The sequence below is a fragment of the Emydura macquarii genome, unplaced genomic scaffold (genome assembly GCF_026122565.2).
Source record: "Emydura macquarii macquarii isolate MOO-44397 ecotype Brisbane River unplaced genomic scaffold, CSIRO-AGI_Emac_v2 contig_691, whole genome shotgun sequence".
Taxonomy (NCBI): domain Eukaryota; kingdom Metazoa; phylum Chordata; order Testudines; family Chelidae; genus Emydura; species Emydura macquarii.
In genome coordinates, this window is record NW_027130828.1 from 1,981,768 (window position 1) to 2,004,890 (window position 23,123).

At 44.9% G+C, this 23,123-nt stretch overlaps 2 protein-coding genes across 6 annotated transcripts; one reads left to right on the forward strand and one right to left on the reverse strand.

The window, feature by feature from the left end:
- Positions 1-293: 293 nt before the first annotated feature.
- RABEPK (Rab9 effector protein with kelch motifs) lies at positions 294-10,547 on the reverse strand. Of its 5 annotated transcripts, XM_067541694.1 has the most exons (9): positions 10,270-10,342; positions 9,428-9,490; positions 8,874-9,031; positions 7,776-7,928; positions 6,634-6,795; positions 2,912-3,061; positions 1,707-1,856; positions 1,282-1,363; positions 294-996 (listed from the first exon to the last, which is right to left on the reverse strand). In XM_067541694.1, the coding sequence occupies exons 2-9, from the start codon at positions 9,484-9,486 to the stop codon at positions 984-986; spliced, it is 927 nt and encodes a 308-aa protein (XP_067397795.1). In that variant the 5' UTR covers positions 9,487-9,490; positions 10,270-10,342; the 3' UTR covers positions 294-983. The 5 variants fall into 5 exon arrangements, with proteins under 5 accessions (XP_067397795.1, XP_067397793.1, XP_067397791.1 ...); XM_067541692.1 differs by lacking the exons at positions 294-996; positions 10,270-10,342 and adding an exon at positions 10,419-10,547 and having other exon boundaries at positions 1,033-1,363; XM_067541690.1 differs by lacking the exon at positions 294-996 and having other exon boundaries at positions 1,033-1,363.
- PPP6C (protein phosphatase 6 catalytic subunit) lies at positions 10,476-20,911 on the forward strand. Its single transcript, XM_067541696.1, has 7 exons — positions 10,476-10,710; positions 12,325-12,420; positions 13,131-13,196; positions 13,805-13,946; positions 15,514-15,593; positions 16,942-17,151; positions 18,201-20,911. Exons 1-7 carry the CDS (start codon positions 10,636-10,638, stop codon positions 18,447-18,449), a joined length of 918 nt encoding a protein of 305 aa, XP_067397797.1. The 5' UTR covers positions 10,476-10,635; the 3' UTR covers positions 18,450-20,911.
- The last annotated feature ends 2,212 nt before the right edge of the window (positions 20,912-23,123 follow it).

The following is a 23,123-nucleotide window of genomic DNA, read 5'->3' on the forward strand; positions in this document are numbered from 1 at the left end:
GCCAACTTTCACTTAACCACCACAGTTTAAGACTTCAGTTTCTTCATGGGTTTTCTGTGTAACTTATTTCAGTGACAGCAGAACTTCACTCGTACTGGTTTACAATTTCATTTTTGGCTTATCTAGGAAGAAACATTCCTGGTACAAAGGAGAAGTAGCTTTCCATAACTCCCACCCTTCCATTTTTTTTAGAATAAAAGTTAACTTCAAAGGGGAAGTTTTGTCAAAGATACTAAATGAAAGGCTCCCAGGAATAACCATTAGCTTTGAATAACTAAACTCCACCCACCCCCTAGGTTCAAACCTCAGCAGCATAAATATAACAGCAATAGATAAATGGAAGTTGACTGGCTACATCTATACTGACCTCTACCACCAGCCACTGTAGTTCTCCACAGCACCACCTCAGGGGAGCTGTACAGGGGCTTAACAGCAGAGCAAATACTGCTACAGTTACATCCATAACTACCATAGACACCCTTATTATGCCTTTTTCAAGTTTAGTTTATATACCGCTTTCAAACTAATAGGTAAAATTGGAATGAGAGGCCACCTGGGGATTAGACCAATACAGCAAGACTGTAATATTTATGCCACTAAATTTCTCCAAGGAAACCAGCTCTGAGAAGTTAGAGGAGAGGACTTGCCACCTAGAAGGCTACTGTGGAAAGGTGACCTCACACCTGTAAGACTTAATTTGCTTCCTTCAGAGCACATTCTATCAGCTCATCCTGCTCACACAGCAGATTCCACAGCCAGCCTGGCTTCAGCTCTGCCCCATCCACTCTTGCCAATAGCAAAATGTGCATCTTACCTGCATATGTTGCATGTCTTGAGAGTGTAATAGGTAGCTGTACACGTTTCTGGCAGTAAGGCAAAAGTAATAAATAACCACTCATCTATAACAAGCATTTTAATTAAGTTTGCTGCTTAGCACAACACTCATTTCATGGCAGGATTTAATTGCTTGGAGTGATCTTCAGTCAGCTATAAACACTGAAAAAAGAATTAGATTTATACAAGTGTTGGACAGTTTGTGTACTCTGGTTTTATTACTTAATCAGATTTACAATACAGTCCTTGTGAATCTCCCCTTGTGTATCCATCCCACCAAATATTAAGAACAAATACATCAATTTGTCTTCTGTGTAGCCTTTTCCTATTTGCTTTTTCTGATCAGAGTCACCTTCATCACTGACAGGTTCAGTTGCGTCCTTCCCGAATTTGTCTCTGCTAGTTACAGCTTCTGAATCTCTGTTCTTACCACTGACATATACTTGCCATGGAATGATGCACATAGAATGATCCAGCCTTCCAGGGGGCAAAGGGGAATCAAATTCCAGTAGTGTCCACTGTTGGTTTTCTGCAGTTCAAGAGAGACAGAAAATTCACAGTGAAATTAGTTTGAAATTCCCAGAATGGGAAAGAAGGATAGTGGCATAATCAATTATGGACTAGTCTGTAATGTTATAAACTCCTAGAAACGGAGGGGGTAGGGTGAGGAGGTGGAGCTGAGTGACCATAACATTATACCCTGATTGCAATGGAATCACACTGCTGTAAAGTGTTGGTATCCAAGAAGGGAATTGGGTCTGCGGCTTCCAAGGGAGATGCAAGAATAATTCCTATTATCAAACTGAGTATAATTTTCTTACAGTAACTAAGGGTAGAAACCTTTGTCAAATGTTATGAAAAGGACTTCTCACCTATGTGATATTTATACATTGTATCCAGTGCCCCAGTTGGGTCCATTCCACCAAAAATGTACAGATGGTCTCCAAAGGCAGCAGCTGAGTGGGCTGCCCGTCCTCCTGGGACATCCCCGGTGGCTGGTAACATTTCCCATCTCATGTCATCTACAGGCAGAAAAATAAATCAATGGCTACGTGTTATAGAATGAAATAAACTGCTATGTATTAGCAATACAGGGCCAACAGTTGGGCAGGGTCTGAAACCCTCTGGGAGAACTTTTAAAGAGCTCGGGCTAGTTACAAAACTGCTGTTCTTTTGGGATTTGAACAACAGTTGCAGGTACTTAGCGCTTTCCTGCATCAGTAGTACTATAATTTTTGGGAGGTGGCATTGGGGGAAGCACAAAGATTTTCCTTCTATGAGGATGTGCTAGATTTTTTCTTTCCACCACAGGAGAGTGCCTGGTGGTACCAACAGCAATTAAGTAGCGGGAGTACACTTCCATGAAGATGTTCTCCCATATATATTAGGGGAGCAACCAATTAATTTGCACCAGTCTATAACTATTTAGAGCATCAATGGAATGGATAGTGCTTTCACTTCATTCTGACTCATGAGAGCGCTTACACAGTAAAGATAGAGCATTGATTTAGTTAATATTTACAGAACATGCTACTGCAGCCATTTATGAAGGAAACGTGGAGTGCCAGTCTTTCAGATGTTTTGTGGTACCTAATGTCTGTCAAGTAGTTTTTCAGCAATCAAAAGAACCTGCACAGCAACATGCATGCAGCTCTTGGACAGTCAGGTAGTAATTATCTCCAGAGCCATATTACAGAAACGCCCACATTTCTCAATCTGTAACAAGAAGCTGGCTGTTGGCTTTGACATATGTGAGCTCTGCACACACTTTTGCATCATCACCAGCAATCCCAGTCTATTAGACCAGTAGACAAATCTCTCACTGAAGCCAATAGGATTTCTGCGTGTTTAAGAACTGCAGGATCAGCCTGTGTCATTATGGTAACATGCCCATCTTGGTAAAGACAGGAGGCATGACACTGAAAGCAACTTGCCCCAGCACCAACCAGCCACCCTGGAGCATATTTACTGCACTTACACAATGGTTATTTTAGTGGTTTTGTAAGAGATGGTCTCCCTCAAAGTAGACCACAACACACTACTTATTAATGCAGCTATAGCTACTTCATATACTTACTTGTATCAATGCAGAACAGATCATTGTAAAATGTATCACCAGACAACCCACCATGTACGAAAAGCTTGGTCCCAACTGCAACCACCACATGGCCATGCCGAGGTGAGGGAGGATTGCCATGTACTTCTGGCTGTGACCAAGTCAAAGTGGCTAGAAATGGGAGTACATATGATTATGTGGTGAGTTGTTGGAGCTCTGTAAAACCATTAAACCAGAAACCCTGGTCTTAGGTAACTCTCGTCCAAGTCTGACAAGATGATTTTTAAGTCAGTAACAATGAGCCTCAAGCATCTAGTTTCTGGGATTATCGCAAGAAGCAATTCAAAAACATTCTCAACAAAGAAAAACAAGGTCACTTCCCAGTACCTGCTGTTCTTCGAGATGTGCTGCTCACATCCATTCCACTACAGGTGAGTACACGCCACCGTGCATGGTTCCTGGAACTTTTTTCCCCTTAGCAGACCCCGTAGGGCCAGCTCTATTGCCCCCTGGAGTCCCATGCGCATGATGCAGTATATGAGGCACTGCAGACCCTACGCCCCCTCAGTCCCTTCTTTCTGCCAACTCCGGCAGCGGGGATGGGGCAGTGGGTTGTGGAATGGACATGAGCAACACATCTCGAAGTACAGCAGTTACTGGTAAGTGACCTTGTTTTCTTCTTCGAGTGATCGCTCATGTCCATTCCATTATAGGTGACTAACAAGCAATACCTTGGAGGTGGGTAGGAGTTACCGGTGAGCTGCCCTCAGCACGGCTCTGCCAAATCCCACGTCCTCTGTTGCATGCAGGACGATGGCGCTTGAGCTCTGGTTGTGCACTGTGATGGTTCCTGGAAGGGACACCCTTGCCTGCTGGTCGCAGAACTTGATGCATGATGTAACCTGAAAGGAGATGCCATCTCATCTCCTCCTCTGAACCGTGCGGTTTGGAAAAACACGGGGAGAAATTTATTTCGGTTACAATAAAATTGGGAAACCACCTTGGCCAGGAAAGCTGGATGCAGCCTCAACTGCACCTTATCCTTATAGAATACTGCGTACGGGGCCTCCGAGGTCAAGGCCCTAAGCTTGGAGACCCTCCTAGCTGAGGTAATGGCCACCAGGAAGGCTACCTTTCCTGAAGGCACGAGCAGGGGGTTTGAAGCCATGGGTTCAAAGGGGGGCCCTGTGCGTCTCGAGAGGACCCGATTGAGACCCCAGGGAGGCCTCGGGTCACAGACCTGCGGGCAGAGCCTCTCCACCACCGTGAGGAACCTGACCAACATGGGGCGGGAGAGCAGCGGTCTCCCTTCTGGAAGAACATCGCCACCATGTCCGGGTGCAACAGACAGTCGTGGCAGGGTAGGAACGACTTGCTGAGGCTGCCTGCCTCGTCGTTCCCCACTCCCGGGAGTCCTTGCAGAGGGCCGAGGGGCGCTCTCCCCCCGACTGCCTATGCAAACCACGGCTGCGGTGTTGTCCGTCAGCACCTGCCCCACTCTGGCTGTCGGGAATCGGAGGGACACCTCATATGCTAGGCGGATGGCCCTCAGCTCCTTCTCATTGCTGTGCAGGAGCTTCTCCTCCTCCGACCAGAGCCCCTGATTGCCTGGCTCGGCGCTGACGTGGGCTCCCCATCCTATAGCGGAAGCATCAGAATTTAGGATGACCGACTGGACCAGTTCCTTGAACGGAAAACCTTTCATCATTGGCCAGGGAGTTCGCCACCAGCAGGTAGGCCAAAAGGCAGGGCTAAACTATTTAACTGTTGCCCAACCCCCTGGAGGACCCCTGTTGGGGGGCTGAGGACAAGCTGGGGGGGTTGATTCCTACTTCTGAACCCCCTATTCCTGTCCCTATTTCTATAGGGTTGAAATGGCCTAGAGGGAGGCCTTGGCTGCTGCTGCGCCTGGGGCCGTGACTGCCGCCTGGAAGCCTGGGGCATGTACAGGCCCAGGGAGCGAAGTATGGCTCTGGAGTCCTTCAGACAGTGCAGCTTTGCATTGGTCTGATCGGAGAATAGGGCCAACACATCGAAGGGGAGGTCCTGAAATGATTGCTGCATCTCCTGGGACACGCCCGAGGATTGCAGCCACGAGCACTTCCTTATGGAAATGGTGGAGGCCATGGCTCTACCCGCTGAGTCAGCAGCGTCACTGGCTGTCTGGAGCACTGCCCTAGCCACCGTGATTCCCTCATCCACGATGGTGGTAAAGTCTGCGGCCTGGTCCTGGGGCAGGGCCTCAGCGAACTGCCTGAGGGAGTCCCACAAATTAAAATTGTATCTACCCAGAAAGGCCTGATGGTCGGCAACCCTGAACAGCAGGGCTGCCGTTGAATACATTTTTTGCCCAAACAAATCCAGTTTCTTGCTGTCTTTGTCCCTGAGAGTGGAACCTGGCTGACCTTGCCTGTCCCTCTGGTTGGCTGCGTCTACCACCAGGGTTCCTGGAGCCGGGTGAGTAAACAGATACTTGAACCCTTCGGCCAGGACATAATACTTTTTCTCGGCCACCTTTGACGTAGGGGTGACCAAGGTAGGGGTTTGCCACAGGGCCTTTACAATTGTGAGGACCCTATCGTGGACTGGTAGGGCCACCCTTGCTGGGGCAGCCGTCGCCAGCACATTGAAGAGGGAATCATCGGCCTCCACTAACTCCTTCACCTCCAGCTCCAAGTTAGAGGCCACTCCCTCAGCTCTTGCTGCCTGAAAAGCCTCCAGTGTCGATGGCGTCAGCAGGGGCACTCTGCCACTTCCAGGAGTTGGGAGAGGCTCCCTGCTCGGAGATGCAGGCACCGGAGAAGAGTCGATGGGCCATGGCTGGTGCATCTCCGCACTCGACCCTGCCTGTACCGACGGCGCAGGGGAGTGTCCGCGCTCCGCCTCTTCTTCTTCAGTACTGGGGATGTTGCTCAGTGCTGAGTTGATCCCGGTGACGGCGTCCTTCAGGGACTTCCTATCTAACTACACTTAACACTACTTAAAACTAACTGAAGTACTTTGAATAACAAAGAGTTCAAACAAGGGGAATGGCACTTGCAGGGAGCAAGGCTAGTTCCAGCAACCCTCATGGGCAGAAAGAAGGAACTGAGAGGGCGTAGGGCTGGTAGCGGCTTATATACCATGAGTGCGGGGCTCCAGGGGGCGCTGGAGCCAGCCCTACGGGGGCTGCTAAGGGGAAAAAAGTTCCTGTAACCGTGCACGGAGGCGTGCACTCACCTATAGTGGAATGGACACGAGCAATCCCTCGAAGAAGAACAGCAGCTATTTGTACATCTCATCTAGAAGTAATTACACATTGCTGATGTAGTAGAAAAAAAATCATTGTTCTTACTCTACATATTGTCCGTTCAGTGAAGTGAGCAACATAGTATGTTCCCTCTACTGAAAGAGAATGGCCATCAGAGGCAAATTATGGTAGGAGTTGGATGATTCTGACAACACACCTCAATCCTGACCTGTAATGCCAATAACATTCCTGTCCTAGATCTTTCCAATGAAGATACTACCGATTTGGGCAAGTTCCCTGATGACTGGGGTGTTGATAAGCTTCGGGTCAGAAGTACAGCCCATCCATCTAATTTAAACCAGTATCCAGTAAAACACCGCACCATGTTACCCAACTCTTTGTGTCTTATTTGTATTTCTAGGCCTCCATTTAGCTCTGTGCCACACAAGCCTTCAATCCAAGTGGACAATGAATCATTAACTCAGTATAACAAAACATTAGTTATTTGAGGTACCTGTGTCAAACACGTGAAGTTGTGGATCTTTAATGGGCTCTGCGCCTTTATCTCCCCCTCCAAGCACATAAAGTTGGTCTCCTATAGTCGCTGATGATGTGTGGAATGTTCTAGGGAGTGGTTGAGTCCCAATCACTTTAGGATTTTCCCAGATTCCTGTTTCTAATTAAAAGATGAAATGATAATTATTCACAAATATATAACAAGTTACCTTATTTATATTAAGACTTCAAAGCTGAAATTGACTTGACTAGGGGGTTATTAAACACACAAAATGGAGTGACGGGGAAAAATTCAAAAGTTGCAAAAAATGACTTTTGGGAAATGAGTGAAAGATCCAAGTCACAAATAAAAGTCTGATCTGTTACATATATCTAATCAGGTTTGTTTACAACACCTGACAAAGTGCTATGTCCATTCTACATTAGCCGCATAAGATTTTGTGGAATGTATTTAGATGCTGAAATCAAAAATGGTTCCCACTAATGCAAGAGAGCTCTTATTTTTATTCCAGACTTTGCGATTTTTGCAGGGAATCTTTGTCATTTCACAAGTTGAGACTTTTTAAAAAGCTCCTTACAAGCCATATATATGCAGCACCACTGAAATGAAGTCGCCTGGGGAGTGGAGGGCAACAGACAGGCAGATAACTGGCACATGAGACATGAGAAGGAAATTTTGGTTAACAACTCCACAGCAAACCCCTACTCTGAAGAATCTTTAACATCCAGCAGAGCACACTACATCCCATCCAAAGAGCCCGCTGAACAGTCTAGAACTGCATGCTGGCTGAGATGGCTCTGTCAGGGCCCACTTGTTTGGCATGAGAGTGCTCCTGTTAATGCCAAGCCTGGGATTTGTTGCTGTGAGGCACTAGTGTACAGTGTATTCCCCATAGAAAGGAGCCTGGGAGGCACACAGCAAAAGTTGCCACAGCACTTTCAGAAAGTCCAAGATTTGATTCCACCCAGATTTAATGCTTCTAGGAGAAGAGAAAAGAAACCAGTTGCCTGTAAATACAGCTTTTGAAGTTGTAATCTGTTCTTATCTAACAGCTTCTCACATGGGTAACAGGTGTATTTCCAACTGCCCAACAAACAGAGAGAGATGGCTGGGATGGATGGGTTCTACCACACACTTACCTAGATTCAGCACTTGAACACAGTTTCTGTTTCCAGACTGGTCAGCACCACCAAACACCCAGAGGCTAGTGGGGCTGCTTACTGGAATGAAGGTGGCATGTTCATATCGAGGCAACAGGCCCACCCAACCAGGCATCACCCACTGGTGTCTATCTGCAATGGAGAGAGTAAATGCAGAGTTCCATTTGCAACAACACTAGTGTTTCCAGTACTGGCTGAGGCAAAGTGTAATCCATAAACAAAAGTAAACTAAATACAAATGCTACTTCAGAAGATCAGTCAGTGTAGATAGATAGCTGAAGGTCAGCTCCTCAAGGGGTAAGTTCCAAGGCAGTTAGTCCTTTCAATATAAGATGAAAATAATTCAACCGAGATGAGCTAATGTAGTCTATCACCACTGCCCATATTCTCACTTTGACAGGAGTGTGGAGATGGATACTTGGAAGAGTCCTAATAAATGCACCCCACTACAGTAGCATGCGATAGAAGATCATTCAATATCCTTCTTGGCTTATGCTTTTCCACCCACAACAAAATGACTATGGATATGCATAGCTCAGAACACAGATATCAGATTCAAGTCCAAAAACTTGAAGCCCTATTTCCATCTAGACTCTAATCCTTCAATTACATCCACAGGCATATGCAGCTAGTAGATTGGGCCCTTCATTCATCTAGACAGGTAACATTTAATATTAAGGCTTGGTCTACACTACGTACTTACTTCGTATAAGGTATAAGCGTAACCCCCCCCATGTAGACAGCGCTATGTCAGCAGGAGCGCTTCTCCCACTGACATAGCTTCCACCTCTCACAAAGGTGAAGTTATTAAGCTGATGAGAGAACTCCCTCCTGTTGGTTTAGACTGAGCATCTTCATCAGATGTGGTTCAGCTGCACCAATGTAAATTTGTGGTGTAGACATGCTATAAGTAATTATGTAAATGTTTCTAGGCCTTATAATCACAGCTTTTGCTATCCCAATGAAGTGTTTGCATGAATCTGGTCTGCTCTCCCCAACACAGTGAAGATTGAACAGACTTTTTCATTTCCAAGAATAGACCGTGTAACCAAACTGCTACACATTCCCTGTTCTTACCCAGATCTATGATGTGGGCATCGGAGAAGCTGCCATTGGGGTCTGCTCCCCCGACGATGACCACTTTGCCTTTCCCAGCAGTTGGGACTGGAGGCAAATATAAGCAGTTATGGCCAACGCGTGCACTAGGGCTTTCTCCAAGGGGGACAAGTGTGTACCTAGAATAGGGAAATACAGACATGAATCAGAGCTGGTATGCACACAAGAGTCTGGGGAGGTAAGGATAGGGATATTTGTTGTCCCTTCAATGGGAAGTGCTGTGCGAATCACTCCTCGAACAGCAGAATAAGGGAGAAAGTGAAGGTCTAAAATACGGAATAAGTGAAACAACTGTGTCTTTTATTGACAGGAAGGATGTGCGAAACACCCCCCACGTTCTAATATGAACCCCATGGGGTCATCAAGGAAGTTGGAGGTTTATCAGGCTTTAATGGGGAATCTGATGCTGTTCTGACTCCAGTAGAGGCATTGGGCTTATCAGGGTCATGCTGCAATAACAACTGATAGGCGTGGTGGTGGGTCAGAGGAACAGGGGAATGCGGGGTTGCACTGACCATGTGGCCTTGCGGGGGATGGCTCCGGGCTCCAGAACCGGCAGCAGCTTTGGCCTCATGGATCTTGAGCAAAAGACGGCAAAGCCAGAATCACATTATGAGACCGAGTACCTAGCCCAGGAATCGCCCAGCCCAGCCCAGCCAGTCTCTCCTTTCCCTGCAGGGCTATCCACTCTTCTAGGGCCCCCCCACCCGCCCCAAAGGTAACCCTGCCCCAGGCCCCCAGCACGGTGCTGCTCCAGACAGTGGTGGCAGCTGGGGACTCCACAGTTCAGAGCTGACCATCCATCTCCTCGGGCAGCCCAGCCCAGCCCAGCCCAGCCTAGGGGACTCCGACTCCCCCCCGCCAGGGCGGCCTCTTGCAAACCCCGCGCCCCGCAGGATCATCCGCCCCGCCAGTGCCTGCGGGGAAATCCCCCCGAGCGCCCCCGCAGGCAGGGCGCGTCCCGCCCACAACAAGCTCGCTGACTGCGCGTCCCCTGGGTGCTCGGCGCTGTCCAGGCCGAGCAGCGGGTGCTGGTCTCCCGGGCACTGCTCGGTGGGCGAGGCCCGGCTCGCCGCAGGCCGGATCCCGGCCGCTCCCTGGGCACAGCCCAGTCAGGCCGGCTCTAGCCGCCCGCGCTCACCGCGGCTGCTCCCGTGGGGGGAAGAACCCACGAGCCGGGAGAAGTAACCGCGCCCCGCGGGGGGCCCGGCCCCGGCCCTCGCTCGCCTCAGCCTGCCCCAGCACCGCCCTCGCTCCACGCGCAGCGGCTGCGGACGGACAGACGGACACCCCCAGCCCCGCCGAACCCGTCCGGTCCCGTCCCGTCCCCTCAGCGCCGCCCCGCCGCGGAGCAAACCTCTCCTCGCCCGCCCACTGCCAACGCGGAGTGGCCCACACAGACTACATTGCCCAGCGTGCACCGCGGCCCGCGCGAGCCCACGTCTCCCAGCATGCTTGGCGCCTGACGCACAGCGCGCTGGGAGGGGAGGCGAATGCCCGCCCTACCGGAAGTCCGCGGGGGGCGCCTCCGTTTCCGGCCCCTGGTCCGAACGGATTGACTGAATTCCGACTTCCGGTCCTTTCTCCCCGGGTGGGGGGGTTCAGCGGCGCGGGCCCCGGAAGTTCCCCTCGTTTCCGGCCGGTGTCCGCGGTAGAGAGGGGCACTGCCGCCCCCGCCAGTTGCCGGGACCCCTTTTCCGGCCCCCGCCGCCGCTGGGCTAAGATGGCGCCCCTGGACCTGGATAAGTACGTTGAGATCGCGCGGCTCTGCAAGTACCTGCCCGAGAACGACCTCAAGGTGAGGGGCGGCGCCGTGCGGCATGGGGCCCGGGGGCCTGGGAGGGCGGCGCCGAGCGGGGGGCTGCGAGCGGTTGGCCCCGCTGCCTAGCGCAGCCGCAGGGCCTTCGGGGCTGGGGCCGCGCTGCCGCCCGGGGGGGTCCCCCCGCACTCAGCGGCGCCGCCGGCTGCCCTCCTGGGTCTGCGCTGGGCGCCGGCAGCGGGCAGAAAACGCAGACGGGGATCCCCGCGCCCGCGAGGGGCTGCTGGGCCGGGCGCCCCTGTAAACAGGTGTGTTGCTAAGGTGCCCCGCGCGTTCCCAGTGTCCGCTCTCCAGGGGCGGGCCCGTCTGCAGCCTTGTGCCCGGTGCTGCCCGGCCCGGCCCGACCCGCCCCGCAGCATCGGCTGATGGACGCAGTGCTGCCCAGACGGCTTCGCTTGGGGCGGGTTGGGTTGGAGGAAACACGCGTGTGTCAGTGTGTCTCAGAGCGGCTCTGCTCTGAAAAGCGACGGGGTCTTCTAACTCGGCAGGTCTCTCGCCATTGTAGAGAGACCAGCTAGGCGAGGCAGTACCTGGCCAGCGTTTGTCCTGCAGAGCTCTTGTTCAGGTCTGGGGAAGGCAGTCAGAGGACTGGTTGACACTAGAAGTGCTACAGCGCTATCGCTGGAGCGCGTCCGGTGAAGATGCTCTACTAATAATAAAACCTAATAATAATAAAACCACCTCTGCGAGAGGCAGTGTCTGTGCTGGGCGGAGAAGCTCTCGCGTTGACATAAGCACTGGTGTGGAGAGCGCTAGGTTGGTGTGTAACTACATGGCTCTGGGGGTGACCTAAAGTGTGCCAGATACATAGCAGGTGGCTTGTTTGACATAAGTAGTCAAGACATTGTGAGAGATCATTACAAGTGAAGTGGTCCATTGACCACTGTATATTGAGAGCTGTGCAAAAATACACGTGTGGTACTCTGCTTACATGAGTCAGTGGAGTCAATGTGCCTGAGACTGAGTGGGATTCTATTCTTTCTTGTACATCATCAATGGAATTGTTGTCTAAGTTCCAGTGAGTTACACCTATGTACCCCCAATGAAGAACATGGCATTGTTCATTGGGATGAGCAGATGTAACTGAGACCTTTGTTACTGATGATGAGTGAGAAGGAAAGAATCCATGTTGAGTCTTTAGGGTTGGCAGTTGGAAATTAACTCTTCCCTTACAAACTGAGCATATCTAATACAGACATCATTGACACAATAAACATGAAATAACCACAGTGGTACTCTTATTTTTAATTTTGTAGAGTCACATTTCAGAGCAAAACTACAATTTAGTGTAGCATTTAAAGAACAGTTACACTTATTCTGTGAACTGTTGCTCTGCTCGTTGCCACTATAGCTCAACTATATGAGTTTGTAGTGGCTTTTTAAAACATTAATTCATGTGTAATCAAGCTTTCTCACATATTTATCATCCCAAGTCATTTTAGCATGGTTTCTCATTCATGTCTAGGGAATTTGGTAACTTGAATTTAAATCCTAAAGCAAATAACTTTGTTAATTAGTTTATAAATCTGTTAATCCTTGATATTACAATGCACAAAAACCTCAGGCTGATCAATGTAAACTTTTTCTCTGTAGCGCTTATGTGATTATGTATGTGACCTACTGCTGGAAGAGTCAAATGTGCAGCCAGTATCCACACCAGTTACAGTTTGTGGAGATATACACGGACAGGTAAAATGGCATGAATACTTGCATTTTATATCCCTAGAGAGCAAGAGGAGTATGTCATTTGCAAACATTTCTAGGAGGGTTGATGGGTGAAGAGTGTTTGAAATATGATTGGGGAAGCATAGTTCAGGGAAGCAGAACCGTCTACTGAATGTTTAGTAATTTGCTATATCTTGTGTGGTCTGCTTTTGTACAGTGGAAGGAAAACCTTGTTTTTAACTTTCTCAGAGTGTGCTTTTGGGAGGTCAGCCTCACAGATTAAGAAGCATTGCTGAATTATCCTCACTTTTTCAGTGACCATCCGGAAACTGATGGTAGTTAGACTGAAGTTGTTGAGCTGTTCAATATTAACAGAAGCCTCATCCCAGAAGGATGGAACTCCCTTTGAAGTTGATGGGTGTTATGCACACACAGGGCTTGCAAGATTGCATCCAGAGTTGCACACTGTAAAACTGCTCTTGTGAAGTAAAATCTAATCAGTATTTCAGCAGTTTGAATGCAGATTTTTAAACCTAGGTGGATGAATTGGAAATCTGTCCATTCAGGCCATAATTGTTCAACTTCAGTTGAGCTTTCTCAGACCTACTTTTAAATTGTGCTTGAAAATAAAGATGACTTCTCTAAACCTAGGTAAATTCCAATTAATTGTGCTAACACACTCTGAGCTAACAATAATAACAGAAACCTTACTGTAAACAAATGTTTTTTTGCAGTTTTATGACTTATGTGAACTGTTCAGAACTGGAGGTCAGGTTCCCGACACAAACTACATATTTATGGTACGTACGTATTGGATGTTGATCATTCAGAAAGAAGTAAATTATATAAATATAGTATAATAATCTATAATTACACTGTTGATTTAAAAAAAAACCAAAAAAACCCTAAGACTTTTGGTTTTAGTTTCCATTTTTAACTCTTTTGCTTGTAAACATCTTTTCCACTCTCAAATTTACCCTCTTCCACCTGGCTAATGTGTGTGGCTTTTATTTTGTCGACTAAAACTTAAAATATGTAATGCTGATTCACATGAAAGGAAATACATTTTAAAACCTGCTATCTAAAAACTCTAGCTTATGTTGGCAGTAGAAGGGAAGTAGAATATTTGAGGGGCTAACAAAGGACCTCCTGAAAGGTTTCTTGGATGAAAGGGAACATAAGAATCACAGAATTAATTTTTCAATTTTAAATTGTGAAATTTCAGATATTCATTTAAATGTTTTTGTTTTTAAATAAAGATATTCTCAGAGTTCAGATATCGGTGGTGCCGCAGTGTCTCTTGGTGTTGGGACTCTTTGCAAACTGAGAAATTAGAAATAGATACATTACTGTGTGTATGCCTGAATTATTTTTTAATTTATTATGTAAAAATATTTTAAACTTGCAGGGTGACTTTGTAGACAGAGGTTACTATAGTCTTGAGACTTTCACCTACCTTCTTGCACTAAAAGCTAAATGGCCTGATCGTATCACACTCTTGCGAGGGAATCACGAGAGCAGGCAGATAACACAAGTATATGGATTTTATGGTAAGTCTTTATAAACTGTTTCTGAATTGTGGTTAACTAACATAAAAATGCAGTGAACTGATTCTGTCCTTTCTTTGGAAAGTTTGATTTTGAATACAGAGTGTATAGCTTTCCTAGAAGCCAAGTGGATTGTGAAATAGGATTCATCAGACCAATAAGCCAATCTGAATTTATACACTGTCAAACAGTGGAGTAATGTAGCATTCTATGGGGATCAGTAATTGTAGTCTTGAAATTAACTATGCTCTAATCTACTGGGTAGAAGTTGGGCCTGTTGTGTTCAATTTCCAGCTCTGTCACTGACTTGCAGTACAACCATACACAGGTCTTCACCTCTATGCCTCAGATTTCTTATCTGTGAAATTGGGATAAGGGCCTTACCATGGGAATTGTGCTTTGGGATCCTCTGAAAAAAGTGCTGTAGAAAAATAAAATATTGAGAATTTTCTGTTTATAACTCAGATTTTAATTATACTACCTTGGTTACAAAGATAGCTTATCTGATAAGTCACCACTGGTGCAGTAGAATGGGCGTTATTAAGGAATGAACACATGATTAGTATTAGGCAATAGTGCAAACACTATAAATTGAGGGAATGGGTTTGCCTGAAAACTTAATTGTTGTTCCAAAGCTTTGACAAGACCTGAGGAAATCCTTCAAGGATCAAGGAATACATAATCAAATATGGGTTTGCTTTTGGATCTGTCAGGAAATGAGGAGAAATGGGTATAAATCTTGATATCTTAATCCATTATGCCTAAGAAATCCTTGCTTGCTAGATCTGACTTATCTAGAGCTGTTAGAACCTAGTTACTTACAGCTGTATTGAGGCCCCATCCTCCTTGACCCAAAAATGTATTGCATGGTTTGGCTCTGCCTGTATTGTGCCATGCTGTGCCACTGTAACTGCTTTAGGTCAGTAGCAGAAGCTAATTGTGAGGGGCTTTCTTTGCTTCTCACAGTATGATCTTCAACAACTCAAATGTGGAAATAAAAGCTGTTTTTTAAAAAAAAAAACAAAAAACCCAGCTTTTAAGGTTTGTCTCCTTAGTGCTAGTGGTGCTATTAATTCCTATGACATATTTTGGAGCAGGTTGATTTCTAAACAAAGCAACTGTAGCTCCATCCCTCTCCTTTGGTAATAGCATCTTCAAAAGCATCTGGCTTATTTAATCAGCCCAGCAGCATCTGACTTATTTTCATCACACAGGAATTGAAACAAGGACTTGTTCATGGTGAACTAAATTTGAGATTTGAGTTGCTGAGGGGGAGAAAGAAGCTTTTTTGGAGGCAGCACCTTCAGTCACATTGAGATGGGAGGGAATCTGTACCGAAATATTGCTTGAGAATGCAAGAAATGATAAAACAGTTGCCAATGGAGGGGATAGATGGCATATGAAAAATCCTTTCTCATTGTGTTACAGTCAATGTGCCTGTCTGATGGACTGGTATATTTCTTTGTTCATCTATTTGAGATTTCACGTTCTAGTGTAAATATTGGACTTTTTTTTCTTAACTGATCAGGGAAAAATTGTCAAACAGTAAAATGATTTCTCTATTTAACAGATGAGTGCCAAACCAAATACGGAAATGCAAATGCCTGGAGATACTGTACCAAAGTCTTTGACATGCTCACAGTAGCAGCTGTAAGTTTTTAAACTCACTTTCAAAAAAATATAAAGCCGATTATTTTGCATCATTGTTTCACTAAGCATATATCTAAATGGCCTTTAACTGTCACATTTGTAGGGTCTAGAGTCAAACTGAAATTACAAGTAAAATATTCCAGGCTTTACACATGAATCTTGGACTAGTGGATGGTGGTGGGGGGACGGAACGACACATGATGTATCTTGACTTTTAGAGAGGCTTTTTATACAGTCCCGCATGACGGTCTCCTAAGCAGACTAGGGGATATGGTCTAAATTAAATTACTATAAGGTGGGTACACAACTGGTTGAAAGACTGTACTCAGAGAGTAGTGATCAATGGTTTGTTGTCAGAAGGGGTGGGGATGTATCTAGAGTGGTCCTGCATGGGTCTGTCCTGGGTCTGGTACTAGTCAATATTTTCATTAATGACTTGGATAATAGAGTGTACTTATAACATTTGCAGATGAACCAACTTGGATGGGGTAGAAGCAACTGGAGGGCAGGATTAGAATTCAAAATGATCTTGACAAATTGTTGAATTGGTTTGAATTCAACAAGATGAAATTCATTAAAGACAAGTGCATAGTACTTAGAAAGGAAAAATCAAATGCAGAACTACAAAATGGGGAATAACTGGCGAGGCAATTATTCTGCTAGAAAGGATCTAGGGGCTATAGTGGATCACAAATTCAATGAGTCAGCAACATAATGCAGTTGCGAAAAAGGCTAATACACCCCAGAATGATATTAACGGGAGTGTCAAATGTAAGACACAGTAGTAACTGTCCTGCTCTGCTCAGTACTAATGAGGCCTCAGCTGGAGTACTATCTAGTTCTGGGCATCACATTTTAGGAAAGATGTGGACAAACTGGAAAGTCCAGAGGAGAGCAGCAAAAATGATAAAAGGCTTAGAAAATCTCACCTATGAAGAGGGGCTAAAAAAAACCCTGGAAATGTTTCTTCTTTGAGAAAAGAAGACTGAAAGGAAACATGATTAATCTTCAAATATGTTAAGAGCTGTTATAAGGAGGATAGCGATCAGTTGCTCTCCATGTCCACTGAAGGTAGGACAAGAAATATTGGTCTTCAACAAAGGAGATTTAGTTCAGATATTAGGAAAATCTTCCTAAATTTGAGGATCATTAAGCACTGGAATAGGCTTCCAATGGAAGCTGTGGAATCCATGTAATTGGAAGATTTTAAGAATAGGTTAGACTAACATATGTCAGGGATGGTCTAGGTATCCTTAGTCTTACTTCTGTGTGGGTGGATGAACTTATTAGATGACCTCTCAAGGTCCCTTCCAGCCCTACGTTTCTATGATTCTATTCTTTCTCTCAGTTAATAGATGAGCAGATTCTTTGTGTACATGGTGGCCTATCTCCTGACATCAAGACACTGGATCAAATTCGAACCATTGAACGCAATCAAGAAATTCCTCACAAAGGAGCCTTTTGTGACCTTGTCTGGTCTGATCCAGAGGATGTTGATACCTGGGCAATCAGTCCCCGAGGAGCAGGCTGGCTGTTTGGTGCAAAAGTCACAAATGAGGTAAAATCAACATCATAGAGAATGTAAAATTATTGAGGGACCCAATGAACTAAAACATTGCTTAGCTTTAAGTTTGATGCTCTAATAGCACAACAGAGTAACATTATGTGGTCTGAAGACTATGCAGAGTGCAATGGTTTTGCAAGGGAGATCAGTCAAGTAAGCTGGTGTGGTTGCTGCCAATACTAATCCATAATAAAAAGTCTCAAAATAAACTTAGTAACAAGCAATTTCAACTTCTAAAACCACAAACAAAAACAGTGGCAGATGGGCAGGTTAATTCCTTATTTGTTCTTGTGGTGAGATGGTGATCAACCTTTGTAGCTAGTGGTTACCCTAGTATGGAAGTGCAGGAAGTGATTGGCTTTGGGAGAACATTTGGGTGGAAACATTCTTCATTTCTCTTTCTCCCCAAAGCTCATGCTTTAGTCTTCCATTGAACAAAATCTTCAGTAAGTCTACAAAAACTCATTAACTAAAACATGTCAACCTTTCAAGTTGCTGAAATACCAGTACTAATAGTGTCGGACTCATAGTAAAACCTGGCCTTTGGAGCTGTTATACTGTCAATGAGAAAAGCCTGTATATATTACATGTTGTATGAGCTTTAAATTATGCAAATAGAGATGGTGCTTGTGTTCCCATCCACGCAAATAAGTGAAATTATTAACTTGTTTTGGGAAAAAATTAGAAAGATATCTCCATGTCCATTTATGGCACCACGGGTTGTGCAAACATTTTTGACTGGTTTCAAGCTTCTAACTCACTAGCATTTTCTGCTGTGAAAAAGAATAAGTATCTCCATTTGGTAGGTCTCAGGAGTTTAAGGCAAAAGCCAGGAGTCTGAAATGAATGGTCTCATCTGCAGTTAAAGCCTTCTGTTGGAATCACCACTGAGTTTATGTACAGGTTTGCCCAGTAAACTACTTCTCCTTGAGTAAAATATTGGGATCTTGGGACAGAGCAGTGTTCTAGTGGTAAAGAACTTTTATGTACTAAGCATATATAATTATTTGGTATAAACATTTACATTTTTCTTTAAATTACAGTTTGTTCATATCAACAACTTAAAACTCATCTGCAGAGCACATCAGCTAGTGCATGAAGGCTATAAATTCATGTTTGATGAGAAGTTGGTAACGGTATGGTCTGCTCCAAATTACTGCTACCGCTGTGGAAATATTGCATCAATCATGGTCTTTAAAGATGTAAATACAAGAGAACCAAAGTTATTCCGTGCAGTTCCAGATTCAGAACGTGTAATTCCTCCTAGAACAACTACACCGTATTTCCTTTGAGATCTTTTCGCATCCTGCTGTTTCCCTGTTCCCTTGTACTATCCCTCTATATACTTTTTATTGAGCACTTTGCTGCTGAAATGCTGCCTCTTGCCTTTTTGTATTTTTAAATTATCTAAATGTATTGTGTATTATGGTGTCTGTAGCAATGTCTCTATTTCCTTCCCTCCACCCTTCCATGCCTTCCCTCATTTGAGAACGCTTGTGAAATGTCTGTGACATTTATCCCACTTTACGTAGTTCTTGCATATTTCTTGTTTTAGGTGAAACATTTTCCCTTTACAAAAAATAATCATAATACATTGGAACTATTTTGATCCCATTCAACTTTTTGTTTGGTAAGTTTTAAGAAATTTCAGCAGCAAAGTTATTACCTAGTGTGCACGATGGGACTGTAAGTGCATTGTGCTGTGTACACATGTCAGATGTAAAACTGAATTGTCCTTGTTAGATCTTGTTTTAAGCGAATATAAAATAAAGTGGTCTAAAGGGCTGTCTCTCCCACCCCCCCCTTTTTTTTTTTAGGATTCCAATTAAAATACAAAAAAATGCTACAGCTACTGAATTTGTACATTATAATAATTGTTCTGATTTTTCAGATACCTTGTATTTTTAATAAAGTCATATCTTAAATGAAACTCACCTCTAGGTTAAATATTGCAAATAAAAATCCTACTTTGTTGATGTGAGCATATGTCTTTTTTCCTATTCAGTAAGAACTACTTAACCCTTTGGTCATCAAGTAGAGAAATGAACTTAGTTTTAACAATAGTGATTTTTTGGGAAGTAATCCTTAAGAATGTGGTTCTATCTGAAAAGTGACTGTGTAGAAATTACATGATTCAGTGCATCTGCTCCTTGTATCTTTGAGTCATATTTACTGACTAAAGTAAGTTACTGCTTTTCACATCTGTTAGTATTTGCAGGGTCAATACAGCTGCAGGAGATTTGAGCATGGTTCTTTTCTTGCTCGTAACTCAACAAAATTGTTAAACCATGTTCTGACTGTAATATCTTAAGTTATTTCTGGATGCCACACCAATATTGACTTTGATTCTAGCTTGTGTTTGTAGGGCTGGCAATTGGGGGTGTGTGGGTGGGGCAGGAGGAATACTTCTAGATCAAATCCAATTTGTTTACAAGTCAATGAGAAACAAACATGGAAGTCCACAATGCCACTTTTACTGTTACTTTTCAGAGGAGAACTGAATGTCAAACTGTTTGTGCCTAAAATACCTAAATGCATATGGAATTTTGGTTAAAAACCTCAGTAGTAAATTGCCATGTAAAATTCTGTAATACTGTCTCAGCACCGATTCAACAGGTGGAAAGTGATTGATTACACAGTTGGCAGTGCTTAAACTGGTATCTACCAAAGAAAACTGAGACTTTTTATTTTAATCTATTATCAGTTTAATTTTTGATTGCAAGTAAAAACATTTCTGAACCCAAACCTTCTGTCTTGAAACATAAGTCACAACTGTGTGTGTTTCATTTGCATAACAAGCCCCGGCAGCTCCAAAGGGTTCTGTTGCATTCTTATTCAGTTTGAATATTAAGGACTAGTGGTATCTCTAATGGATAAATCCCAGCTAGATTGTTGACTGGAGCCATCTGCTATTTTGTATCCCTTTCACTGCACCTACTTTCTTAACATTCCAGAAATATTCTGGTGAAGCCAATCAATAGTAAAGCACTTTAGTCTTTTTGTATACTTTTGAACATACAAAAGAGCATTTTCATAGGATAAAACTTTCTGGTTTCTGGAAATGTAATAAAAGTTAAACAGCTCTCCATTAAATTTTCCGTTGTCCTTTTTGACTTCATGTAAATGAAGAGCAAGATACTAATGTATGACCAGATCTAGCAAAGAGAACTGGGAATGTAGACCCTTGACCTCCTGTTGACTTCACTGTGGGCACAGCAACTCTCAGGTGCAGTTCTCTTAGTTGGAGCTGGGCCTTGTCTTTTATTTTATTGGGATTTTTTTAATGGTTTAAACTCAAACAGGGAAAGCACCCTCACTTCTCTGCACACATTTTTGAGCTGTATTGGGTAAATATCCATGTCTTGAACCCTAGAATAATTTGGTGGTGGAGGGGGGGTGGAGGACTTTTGTTTTACAAGAATGTGAATCTAATTTAATTGTGGAACACTGGAAATTCATTTAATTCTTGCTATGTGATTAAAATTCATTTTTGTTTACTTTAAACTCTTGCAGTAACTCTTCCGTTTTATCTTACACTGTGTATTTAATTACTATCTTTATGCTTTTGAGTTGTACTGATTACCTTTAACTCCTCTCTAATGCTATATAGCATATTTTGATGTTGTTTTTAAACTCCTTTATGTGGTGGGTGTGTTTTCCTTCTTCCCCTCCCTTCATGGTACTAAACTTGTTTTTGTCTCTGGTCGAAGGAAACCTGTCTGATTAAAATTGGATATAGTAATAGAAAATGTTACATGTGACAATGTGCCTATTTATTTTCAATAAACTCAAACAAACTGTTCAGCACTAATATTAAAACTACTGACTTAATACTTTTTGTGACTTACAGTACTATAAACAAACATCTCATCATTGTCAATTATAATGCAATATTAGATTATGGAGGAAAAGCAATACTGAAATATGTAGCTTTATGGATTAGTGTAGGGCTGGGGCTAGAGAATGAATCAAAGCTGACCTGTTGCAAACTAATATTTTGGATATTAAGAGATTTTATCAAATCCTTATTGGCAGAAAAAAAAATCAGTAGAAAATTGGTATTTGTCTGCTAAATGCTATCTGCCTTGGCACATATTAAGATTAACCCCACCAAAATATTTCTGTGGCATTTTCTACAGAAGAATTTGTGTTTTTTAACAACTAATGAATCAAGTGTCCTAATTCCATGGTGAGGTAGAGACATATTTAGATGGAGAAAGAGGTTGTAAGTGAGGTATAAAGAAATTAAATGACAGCTGAAGTCACATGCTAAATCTGATAGAGTTGGAAATAGAACTAAGTTCACTTGGTTCCTAGTCTTGTGCTTTTACCACTAAACAATCTTTCCCTTTTAATGAGCCGCTCCACTAGTATGGAGCACCCACTCAACCATGGAACTTTGCTTCTAGACGGACCACTCAATATTTTGCAGTGCCCAACTCCTAGTGGTATTTTTGTAAACTCAGGTTGGTAGATGGAAGTGGTGGTGTGATTATTTGAGGCACCACCACACTGCACCTGAATATGCAATGTCGTAATAGCTACCAATCCATTGATCTAATATTAGTAGCTAGACTTAATTTATAGCAAGTTCTTTTTTACTGTAGTAATTGCATTAAAATGGCAGCTTTCAAATCTTCATTTCAATTGTGCTGTGTGGTAGCTGCTCTTATTTCCCTACAGTGTCCAACTATGCCTTTCTCTTAGAAAGAAAAGTGTGTGAAAAAATGTTGGAAAAACAATTCAGTTTGATTGCACTGGTAAATGTTATCTCTTAGACCAGTGGTCCCCAATCTTTTTAGGTGGTGCCTGCTCCCTTTCTCTGTAACGGATGCTGGGCATAATGGGTTGGGAGCTGAGCTGGGGTTGGGGGCGAGTCCAGAGCAGGGCTGGCCAGTGGGCATGGTCTGGTCTGGGCTTGGCGGTGTCCCCTAAATGTTCCTCTACAACCTCCTGGGAGGGCGTACACCACAGTTTGGGGACCACTGCCTTAGATTTGTGAACTTAACTGTTCCCTCGTAGCTCAAAGAGACAACTTACTCTCAAAAACTGAGAAGCAAACTGAAATACTTGAAGGGAGGGGCGTGGATGAGCCTAACTGGAACTGAAACATAGCAAAGGGTGTGCGGGGAGGCGGTGTGTGTAATTTCTTAATGCATAATTCAAGCTCTGAGTAGTCTCAGGAACATCCTCCTTCCCCATCTTACAATGAAATGCTGGTTTACGAGACGGCTGCCCCTAGCATGGTAACTGTAATACGAGAGGGGAGTAGAAATAGTTTGTCATCCAAGTAAACTACCTGGTATGTGGGTCTTGATGTGTGACTGTCCAGGCTACCCTAACTCCAGCCTTGCTGTGGCTTAGAATAAAGTGACAGCAGCCACCTCCTTGCACCCGCTTTTAGCCTGCGGGGTGGGGCCAGGACAAGAGGGGCAGGGGCTCACTGTGTGTGTGTGTGTGTGTGTGCGCGCGCGCGCGCCATGTGCTGCACTCAGCTGAGCCCAGCCGAGCCGAGCCCTGCCCGCCCGCCCCGCTCTGGGCTCTGCTGTCCCAGCAGCAAGTGCAGGAGCCGGAGAAGGCCTGGCTGCCCTGGGGGCTTGGGGAACGGGGCTCGGGGCTGCCCTGGGGGTAGGCAGCGGCTTGGCCCAGTTGCACCTGTTCACAGGCAGAGCTCTGGGGCTCGGCGCTGCTCCGTTCTCCGCCGGCCAGGGCGGGGCGCACACACCCGCCCCGGCCGGGGTTACCAATCCTCCAGGAGCGTCCTGGAGCCTCCAGGAATTAAATTAAGACACGAGCCGAGCCGAGCCGAGCCGACCCCACCCCGCGGCGCGCCCCGCCCCGCCCCCCCCCGCCCCCGCCGGGGTGAAGATGCTGCACCGCCCTGCTCGCCTAGCCCTGCTCTTCCCGCCTCCGCGGAGACGCGGCCCGCCCCCAGAGTTCCTGCCCCTCCCCCTTCGCCCAGCCCC